The 10,696-nt window shown below is 32.5% G+C and overlaps 1 protein-coding gene across 2 annotated transcripts; it reads left to right on the top strand.

Annotated features, from left to right (window-relative positions):
- Positions 1 to 6,393: 6,393 nt before the first annotated feature.
- LOC147551540 (uncharacterized) lies at positions 6,394 to 10,413 on the top strand. Of its 2 annotated transcripts, none has more exons than XM_086671041.1 (4): positions 6,394 to 6,710; positions 6,896 to 8,206; positions 8,306 to 8,357; positions 9,935 to 10,413. In XM_086671041.1, the coding sequence occupies exons 2-3, from the start codon at positions 7,189 to 7,191 to the stop codon at positions 8,335 to 8,337; spliced, it is 1,050 nt and encodes a 349-aa protein (XP_086527167.1). In that variant the 5' UTR covers positions 6,394 to 6,710; positions 6,896 to 7,188; the 3' UTR covers positions 8,338 to 8,357; positions 9,935 to 10,413. The 2 variants fall into 2 exon arrangements, with proteins under 2 accessions (XP_086527167.1, XP_086527168.1); XM_086671042.1 differs by having other exon boundaries at positions 6,896 to 8,211.
- Positions 10,414 to 10,696: the final 283 nt, after the last annotated feature.

Genomic DNA, 10,696 nt, shown 5'->3' with positions numbered 1-10,696 from the left:
AAATATAAAAATGAATTATAAACTTTATAAAAGTGCATCCAATTTACATATAGAAACGAGCTAAATATGTTTTGAAAACATTATTCTCGCCTTTTGAGATGCACAAGGCACTTCCTATCTTGTCTATCTCCATTAGATAAATGTCGAGTACGTCGAAGAGAAGCGTCTCTTAAGAGCATCTTTTGGAAAATCATCTTCATGACTTCATCTCTTAATACTCTAATAGGTCCCCTTTCGACTAACAAGTCCCTTAATGGTTGATCAATTGTTATCCAACTAGCCGGATCACTAAAATCTTCATTAATATTCTTGTTCTCGATATCTTTATCAATGTTCTCCTTCGCTAGTTCCTCACTAACGTCTTCGTATCTATGTTCTTCAGGAATAGTTTCTTTTTCATGTTCTTCATTTGTATTCTGATGACCAATGTCATCACCAACAATTTCTTCAACCATATTTCCATTACTACATTCTTCAATCACATTATGAGGTTCTTGTCTGGAATTATTCTCAGGTTTTTAAGTTGTCGTAAAATACTTATTTAGAGAACCTTCTTGAGATTTTGCTGATATCTCTAATCTTTTTTTTCTTTTCTCTCTTAGTATGTCCTGATTCGTATGTATGCTTCATTGCTACACTAAATATCAATGAAATAACTTAAGTATAATGTCAAAACTTAGACCTAAAATAGAAAAGTTTAGACGGATAACCATTGTCTATCAAATAGTCCAATTAACTCACATAACAAAATTTTGAAAGAGAAAGAATAAGAAATAAGGCTATTAAGATGAAAAGGGATGGAAAGAAAGAAAAAGAAGAAAGTAGAAAAATTATACATACCAGGAAGGCAGGAAATTAAATAATACTATAAGACAAAGAAAGATGTAAGAGAATGAGAGAGTTCAGTGAGACTTTAAAGAGAGAGGAGTTTAGTTTTAGGTTTAATAAAATAGAAATTGGGTGAAGCCTAGGTTATTAGGTTTCCTTTTCAAATTGGGTTCTTTCTTAATTGGTTTGTTTATTAATTGGAGGTAGGCCCAGGAGTCACGTGCAACTTCTCTTAACAATCCGGGACGCGCAATTCTTCACAAGAATGGCGGACTAATTCAAACGGACAATTGTTCTTTAATTTTTTCTGACTGTGTGCCTATAAAATCTATACCTTTGGGGCCCTTCTCTAAAATGGGGCCCAAAGCAGCTGCTTTGGCTGCTTTGGGCCTGGGCCGCCCCTGAAAAGGAGAAACAAAGAAGCTTAGCTATGAGATTTGAAACAGTAAGGGAGGTTCAACGAAAGCAGCGTGGCACATTTAGCCCCGTCTTGTTTCGAGGCCAGTGGGAAGGTAGATCCGAGCTAAAGTTTACCCAACTTAAGCCTTAAGTTGACCAAAAGTTTAAAGTAGAGTGATCAGCCAAAAGCAAGGTCAAAACAACCTGGCATCTTGAGCCCCGTGCTGTCTCGAGGTCAGTCGGAAGGTGGATCCGAGCTAAGATTTAACCAACCTAAACCCTGACTTGATTTAGAGGTCCAAAGCAGAGAGATCAACAGAAAAGCGAGCTCAGTTCTTCAGAACTCAAAACAGCATGAAGAGAACATTAGTGACGCGGGAAGCTTGATAGCGCCAACTATCCACTTTTTATACACGAACGATTAGATGGCAGAGGATCTATCAATGTCGAAAGGTACGCCCTCATTAGATATTGTCTTCTAAACGACCATCGACACGTGGCTCTCATCAAGACCCGTGCGTTACCACGCATTGTCTCAACAAAGCAATGCTACAACTCATCCAAACATATGTATGAGCATATGAGGTTTGCCCTAAAAAAATCGAGTGTCATCTTCAACATTCAAATTTCGAATTATTAAGACTACAAAAGCTCACTAACTTGAGCGCAGAATGTCTTCTGTGTTTTTTGCTGGCTCTCTTTCATCAATTAAGTGAGGGGATTTCATCATCTGATCTTAGATTTCACCGTAAAGAGGATAATCGACAATCACTTTTTGACATGAAAATCCAGAGGATAATCGACAATCACTTTACGACATGAAAATCCGTGGACACATTTGTCTACATTTCAAATTTACAGACATTTCAATAATTTTTGTGTAATCAATCTTGAGAAATTTGTCTTTGAGATATGAAAGACATTTTTGATTTAGTATATATATTGATTAAAGAAAACTGAGTGCAATATAATAACATTAATATTAATATTAAACAATAATAATAATTATATTAAATAATAATAATAATAATAATAATATTAGATAACAATATTATTAAATAATAATAATATTAACTAATCAAACAAATAAATATTAATAAAAGATAATAATAAAAACTGATAATGAATTTATTATTAAATAAGAACATACGTTATAATTAAATAACAAGGTATATTACTATTAAATAAGAATAAATATTATTACTACATAATAGTAAATATTATTATTAACAATAGATAACATTAATTAATATTAATTTCTAATAGGAAAATAACAATATTAAATAATAATATAATAATAATGTAATAAATATTTGATGTAAATATTAAAATTAAAAAAATTATAAAATTAAATATAAAATTAAATAAAAAAATTAATCCCGATAATTTTAGTTAAAGTTCTAAAATTAACTACATATACATAATTTTCTATTTAAAAACGTCTAGAAAATGTTTTATATTGTCTACTAGGCAACATTTTTGGTGATATCTACAAACATAAGATAAAAATTTAATTCTTCAATAAGCAATATCACTTTAGGAATTGTAGGTGTTTAATTCAGAAATCTTAATTAAAGAAAGGATAGAAACCCCAATTTTAGAAATCATACGTTAGAAACCTATGCTTAGTCCAATCGTTAGAAGGATCCCCATTTGGAGGTGTATTCTTATGATTGGAATTAAGGGGGATCCCTGTTATAATTCGAAATAATATAATTTATTAAATCTTAAATTAAAAATAATAGAAACTCAACTTTTAGAAATCAAAATATTAAACGAAAATACTGTAATTTATAAAACCCTAAATTATAAATACTAGAAACCCTAATTTTAGAAATTAAAATATTAACAAAAAAATTATAAATCGAAAACATAGTTCGAAAATAAGAAAAATTTATAAAACCTTAAATTATAAATACTAGAAACCCTAATTTTAGATATCAGAATATTAAAAAAATTCTTAAATCGGAAACATAATTCGAAAATAGTATTATTTATAAAATTCTAAATTATAAATACTCCCTAATTTTTTAAATAAAAATATTTTAAAAAAAAACCTATACCGAAAAGAAACTATGTAAGAAAAGCCCAAGATTTGGGCCCAAATACGAAAAAAAACCCACTCGGGAATAATAATGTAAAAAAAACCCAATTTTTAAACTGTTGGCAACACTTTTGAAACTATTACAACACTTTTGAAACTGTGACAACATATATAATTATGTGTGAACAAAAACAAATTTGTTCATACATTTACAAAATTGTTGAGAGCAAATACAAAATTGTTGAGAGCAAATTGTGTTTTGTTCAGAAATTTTCATAAATGTTTTGTAATTTCAAATTTTGGGTTTTTTTTGCATTATTATTCCGGGTTGGGCTTCATTTGCTATTTTGACCCGAATTTTGGGCCTTATAATTTTCCTCTCTACCGAAAACATAATTCGACAATAATATAATTTATAAAACTCTAAATTATAAATACTAGAAACCTTAAATTTATAAATTAAATAATAGAAACCCTAAATTTATAATTCGAAAATAATGTAATTTGATTTATAATTCAAATCGTAGAAAACCAAAAATCGAAACTTACTCATGTGGTTTTTTCTTCTCGTCTTTCTCAAAACGTTCTTTCGTTTTCTTTTCTTTTTCTTCTCGTCTTTCTTAATTGTTACTGTTCTTCTATCTTCCATTTTCAATCGTTTGTTTTCTTTCGTTTTCATTTCTCCTCTCTATCCGCTGGCAAAATTAATAAAGTAGTTCGTAGTTTCTTTTTTTGGTTCAAGAAAATATCTTGATCGGAATAACTTTCGTTGCAGAATATATCCAGATGGGGACTAAGTTTATAACATTGTATAACATTATTTAGGAATTTAGGTTTCATATTTTGTTTTTCTCCATTCTTAATTTTCTAACATAACAAATATATGTTTTTTTAATCTTGCTTTTTTGTTGTCAAGGCATCTCAAGTCCCTAAGATTCTGAGTTTGAATTTTGGCCCAAGAAGTCATCCTCAATGTTTATGTCATGTAATTTAGACACAATTGAAGTAATTTGTTGATAACCTTTAGTTGTCTTTGTTGCTTGTCTTTGTTGGCTTTCAGGCGTTTGTCTTGGTTGGCTTTCAGGCGTTTGTGATGGTCTTCTTTTTGGAAATAGACTACGATTATAAATTAGTATCCCAGTGACACCATCAAAGTTACTAATAACTGTATAAAACGTTTAAAAATTTTGAGACCTTTCAAAAGAGTAACTATCGTTGAGATTTTGGTTTTGTTATGGAGTTGATCAAGTGATAGTTCGAGAGAAATACATCTATTATACAAAACAAAATGTTTTATTCTGAATGGGAGATCTCTTACCTACTTAGAAATATATTCGTTCACCCGCTCACTAAATCTATTATACAAACCCATGATAAATTTGGCCGTCTAATTTGCATAGTTAAATTTCAACCCTTAAATCTTAACTCAAATTATAACCGCCATCATAAAATTAATGACAAATTAATTTTATATTAATGACCATCTATATAACCCTTCACAATCTATTACCTCCATAGTTTTTTATATATTAATTTTTTGGGTTAATTTCGTTTTGGCCCCCGATTTATAACCAACTCGTCGTTTTGGCCCCAATAAGTGTCTGGCAGTTCGTTTTGGCCCCAAAATCAATTTTTCGGGCAGTGCTAACATCATCAAGGCATAAGCAATACTTTCCTATACCCGATATACCCTTCTGACCAAATCAAAATCAAATCTCAAGTTGTCAAATCAATTAACCCTTCTTTTTAATTTTTTTTGTTTCACTCTAACTTTATTTGTATATTCCTTTTATTTTATTTTTTGTTTCTCTCTAACTTTTTTTGTTTCAATCTATTGCCATAAATAATAGTGCCAATAGATTTCGGGTGCATAAGTTAGACAAGTATACACGTCAACGCGATTTTTGAATCCAAAGACGCAGAATTTTTTTAAAATATTTTTCCTTATAAACAAATTCAGAGGGCTCCTCTCTACGGAGAAAACATCACCCAATAGAAATGAACCCAACATACATGAAAAAAAAATCGAAGAGCCTCGAAAAAATAAAAGAATAAGGGTTGCTAAAACCTTGGGTCTTGATTTTTATACTTGTTGGAAAATAATCCGAAAACCTTCACTGGAGCTGTGAATAGTCCATAATCTCTTGTTTTAGAAAGAAGTCGTGAATGATGAAATTACATCCATCATAAACAACCACACCTCGGAGCTAGTAAACCTCCCACCACGTTGCAAGCCATTAAGACGCAAATGGATTTTTTAACGAAAATTGAAGACAAATGGTTCAATAGACAAATATAAAGCAAACTAACTGCAAAAAGATTTCGACAACGAAAAGGACTAGATTACTTCGACACTTATTCTCCTGTCACTCGGATAACCTCAACTCTGTTGCTTCTAGCTATAGCAATTCACCCGATAGATGTACAAAACTACATTCTTAAGATCCCGAGTTAACTCCAATTCGACTTCCAGTTTGTGACTGATTGAGAATTTTGGCGTCGTACTTGTCCAATTCTTTAATTTGGTCCCTAATACTACTTTTAAAATAGTCTTTGTTAGTCAACTATAATAATTTGTTTTACCTTTCCTTTTTTGTCTATACTTAAAAGCATTTTCATCGTCTTTCTTTCTTACTCGTCGAATGAGGTCGTCGGAAAAGTCGTCAATAACGTAATTCCTGCAATTTCTGACGACTTTCATAAAAGATAATAAATCAATCTCTCTCTTCTTCTTCCTCTCACCACCACCACTACATCACGACCATCATCATCTTTCTCATTTTCTCTTTCTGAAGCTTTAGAGAGATAGGAAGAAAACGTCGAGGATGGTGGTAGTGGTGGTGAAGGGAAGAAGAAGAGCAAGACTAAAATCTTTATTTTTTGTTGAAGATCACTGGAAATAGCAGATCAATCTTTGCAGACGACCTAACCTAAAGAGTGATAAAGATGATAAAGAGGGAAATACTTGTTAATTAGGGATGAAAAAGAATGATTGTTAACGTTAACTAACTCAGACTAACGAAAATATAATATTAGGGGACCAAATTAGAATACTGAACAAATATGGGGAGCCAAACTTTCTAATTGGTAATAAATTGGGGGTCAAATTGGAATAAACTCTTGGTTGTTTGGGTTTGTGAAGGAGGAGGTTCTATTCTATATCTAGTGATCTAGTCTAGTCATTCAATTGAGAAGGAGATGGCTCATTCGTAATTATAGGATTAATTGGAGGTTAGTTTAATAATAGTAAGTAAAGAAACGCATTTCTTTCTTCTGGTCATCTCAAATCTGATGTCCTAGAATCCGAACCTGTTAATTACTATATAAGTTCTCTCTCTCTCTCTCTCCTCATATCTTCTTCTATTCGTCATTCATTTTTCCTTAACCTAAAAACCCTAATCATCTCACTTACATCTCTAATCTCTTTTCCCATGAGCAGGTACACAATTTCTTCATTCTCGATTTGTTTTTCTTTTATAATTAATTTGTTACTAAATTCGTCAAGTTTTCTCTAGAGAATTCATTAGATTTTGAAGATTGTTCGTCGAATTAAGCTTATGAACGTTTAGATATGATTGATTTTGATGTTCTTATTTGATTTTATAATCTCTTTGTTTTTGGCAGATAAACTGTGGAATTCAGGTCCCGATGTGTTAATTGCTTGTCGTTCTGTCTGAGTTCGAATTATGATGAATTTGGAATTTAGTTTTGAAGAAATTACGAGGATTTGGTTTGATTGACTGGATTTAATTGTTGTTTGGATATTTTAAGTGTTAATTTTTCGAAAATTGAAGTTTTTGAATCTAGAAATTCAGGTATTAAGATGAATTCATGTTGAATTTCTGGAACTTGACCTGTTTGGATAGGAGTTATAGGAAATTTTAGAGACAGAGAGATAGAGAGAGAAAGAGAGAGAGATGGAGGAAGGTAACATATGTGACTTCAATCACTTGGATGGAGATACTAGGTTACCTCCTCGAAAACGACTTCTTGCTGGATTGAAGAAGCAGAATAGTGATTGTGCCTCTCCTTCTTCACCACCTCTTTCTTCAATTCCGAGTAGTTTTAGTACTCGTCTTCAAGATCTCATAAATGCCAATACTAAAGGTTCTGAACTTTTGCCCGAAGAGATTGTGAATGCTTCGAGATCGGCTGCTTTAGCTGCAGCAAAAGCCGCAGCTTCAGCAAGAGCTCGAGCGGACGAAAAGGCAGCTGTAGCAGCGAAGGCAATTGCTGCTGCAAAGAGTGCACTTGATTTAGCTGCATCTGTTTCAGAAAAAGCAAGTCGGAAAGAGAGATTTTCAAGGAAAAACAAAATGAAAAAACATGTTCAAGTTGATCTTTTGTATAAGAAACGAAGATTAGGGGAGAATTGTGAAACCGATGAAGAATTGGCACGGAAATTGCATCGAGCTATGAACAGCTCGCCTAGAATTTCAAAAAGTTCTGTAACTTCAGAATCGAAAATTCACATTCACTATAAGCATAAGAAACACTTATGTTTGAAAAAACCTAGGTTTTATAGTGAAGGTGAAGGAAAATCAATTTGTTTATCTGATAAGTTTGCTGAAAAGGGTGATTTGGATAGTGGAATTTCCTCTGTGGGGTTGGTTAACATGAATAAAATGGACAAGGATGACATGGTTTTTACTACAGTTGACTGTTCCAAGAATAGTAGCTTCTCTGTTGATAGAGATGAAAGAGTGAGCTTTTTGAAGGAGAAATATGGTAATGGAGTTGACGAGAGATGCAATGTTGGTAGAAAGAGAGGAAAAATTAAGCAGAAGAAGTTATCACTAAGTCTATGTACAATTAGAGATCGTGAAAACCCCAAGGAAGAGCTCATAACCAGAGGAATTCCATCAGTAGAAAAGCCAAGTCGTAAATGTGTAGCAGAAAACATTCCAGTGTTTGCCCCCAATCATTCTACTGAAGGTGAGGTATAAATTTACGTTTTACCAATATGGAAGCTCAATCAGTTCAATAAAACCACTTGTTTCGGGAAAAGTAAATTCTTGCCTTTTTTATGTTCAGATATAATGCTGCTGGGCAATGGATGCCACTAGCAAGACTTGATTATAATGAGGTAAGACTTACTATCTTTTACTTCGGAAATTAAATGATCTTGTTCGAGAACTAGTGATATATGTGATGGTCATTTGAATAGCCAATTCTACTAGGAGCCACAAGGTGAAATGAGATACCACATAAGCAAAGAAACTTGCATTTGAAACCACATTTAATAGTGTCGTCAGTTGCATAATGAGTTAGTATCATGTAAGGGGGTTCAATTTTACACTTGAAGAATCAGCATGGAATCAGTTTTCCCCTTTCTACAAGCTTGTGCTAATTGAGAACGTAAAAGTTGTATCAAGAGGTATAAAAATCCATTTATAGTCCAAAGTGAATATCTAGTTCTTTAAGATTATCATGTAAATATCATATACTCACATTGCATGTCTAAAGATGCAGTCGTGGCAATACGCTTCGAGGCTTGCCTCAATGCTATTTGTCACTTTACCCGTCGACCCTAACGTCTCAGTATTCTTGATGGAATGTTATTCTTTGTGTTTAAACTCTATATCTCTATTTTAAAGTAACAAAGCAACCAATAAAGATGTTTAAAGTGTCAAACTATTGTGTAAGGCTTGAGCCTCAAACATGTCTAATGCTTCAAAGCCGGATGCTACATTTTCGCCTTAATCATAGCAAACTACCAAAGGGATTAAAATCATTTTCGATAGCATTGCTCACTATGGTCCTTATAATTGAGCTGCTTTTGCCCTAGAAGACCTCATTGGTAATGATTTATCGCATAGTGTCCTGCAACAAACTATTAGAATGGTGTGTGTATATTGAAATCGTCGATGTCAGCTAATCTATTTCACCATCACAGCATCACTAGAGTAACTTACAAAATTTGTTAAAGTTTGTTAGCTCTTATTATTCGTATTGAAAGTTGATTGGTTCTAATTGTTTAATGTTAGGTTTATTTGCGTTAAGACCAGACTTTGCTAAATTTTCAGTTCAGTTTTCTGTACTTTTTGTTCCTTAATCTAATTTTTGTCCTCTTTCTTAATGAATCTATGGGAGCCACTTAATTTTATTTGAAGCTATGTTTATCACGCATCATTGCGTATGGCTTAATATCTTCTTAGGTTCTTCCAATAACATCTCTATATAAGTAAGTGTGGACACTTGGGTATTGTTGGTTTTTTTTCCTCCAAGAGCTTTGAAATCTGACTCACTATCTGAATTGACTCGAGTCAGATTTTAGATAGTCTTTTTTGTCTGAGTGTCTTCACTCGTTTGAATGGTTGATTTAGGGTCCGTTTGATTCAGACGAGTCCGATTTATTCAACAAGAAAAAAACTCCACCTTAGTAACTAAAATCAGTAGGTGTTCCCAAGTCAGTAGATTCAGTACTCAGATGCAGAGATGCTCTCTACAACTGCTGCCATGACCTAAACCCGGACCATTTGCATTCAATATTTCCCTTTATCTAGATTTTATTAATCTTCATTATTTCGAGCTTTACAAGAAAGAAAGACGACTATCTGGTTATAATTTTTTTATTGTTCTTATATCTGTTATTTCTGTCCTGTTTCTGGCATTAGTTTCTCCTGCTCATTTGACAATATAATAACTTCATTTATGTAACAGGCTAAGGCAGACTGAAGTTCAATTGTACCAGACAGAAACAAGGTTAAACGGTGGTAGATAAACAATTTGCGATCAAAATTTTCGTTATAATGTGAGAATTTATTTAGTCTAAAAACTATAAGAGTGTGGTAAGTCAGGTCTTTGATTTTGCATACTAGGACTGTGTTTTTCGTTTCATTAGTTTCTGGTCATGATCTGAAGGGGAATATAGCTCGATGACTGGTCGTTTGGTCTAAAGAACAAAGCTAAAATGGCACATATGAATGTCGACTTTCCTTGACTGTTAGGAAGATTGTCGAAAATGGTGATCACAACACCAAGTCATGATTCCCAAATCTTGTAAAGATTAATGTTTTGTGCAATTAGTGGTAGGATTGTTTGTGGAAGTTGTAATATTTTCTACTTTTGTTACATAACAAGTTATTCTGTGATTTTTTTTTTCAATATCTGAAGGCGAGTCCTATGTGATTTGTCGAAAATTGGAATGTTCACCGGTAAAATGATATGGAGCCAAATGTTTGTTTTTAAATGACGCCAATGACTTAAATGAGTGAACATAATATAAAAAATAAATAGAAAAACTGCAAACATGTCAATTGTCAAAATCATCAATAAGCTCAAAACTTTAAGGTCGGAGTATCTTTTTCTATAGCTATTCTTTTATTTTCTCTTTTAATATTAAACATATTGATTTTTTTTTTTTTACGAGGTGTCTAACTGGGTGAAATTTATGTTGGCCTACAAATCCACTTTCATTACTTC

The sequence above is a fragment of the Eschscholzia californica genome, unplaced genomic scaffold, assembly GCF_041429995.1.
Source record: "Eschscholzia californica isolate CP2 unplaced genomic scaffold, dmEscCali1.0.p SCAF_3, whole genome shotgun sequence".
NCBI classification, from domain to species: Eukaryota; Viridiplantae; Streptophyta; class Magnoliopsida; order Ranunculales; family Papaveraceae; genus Eschscholzia; species Eschscholzia californica.
The sequence above is the reverse complement of the archived record's forward strand: the minus strand, read 5'-3'. Positions and strand labels throughout refer to the sequence as shown.

Excerpts from the sequence above, each read along its gene's own strand:
- LOC147551540 (XM_086671041.1), top strand. The coding sequence starts at position 7,189 with ATGGAGGAAGGTAACATATGTGACTTCAATCACTTGGATGGAGATACT. Across the intron at positions 8,207-8,305 it reads CCCCAATCATTCTACTGAAG|ATATAATGCTGCTGGGCAAT; the intron begins GTGAGGTATAAA and ends TTTTATGTTCAG.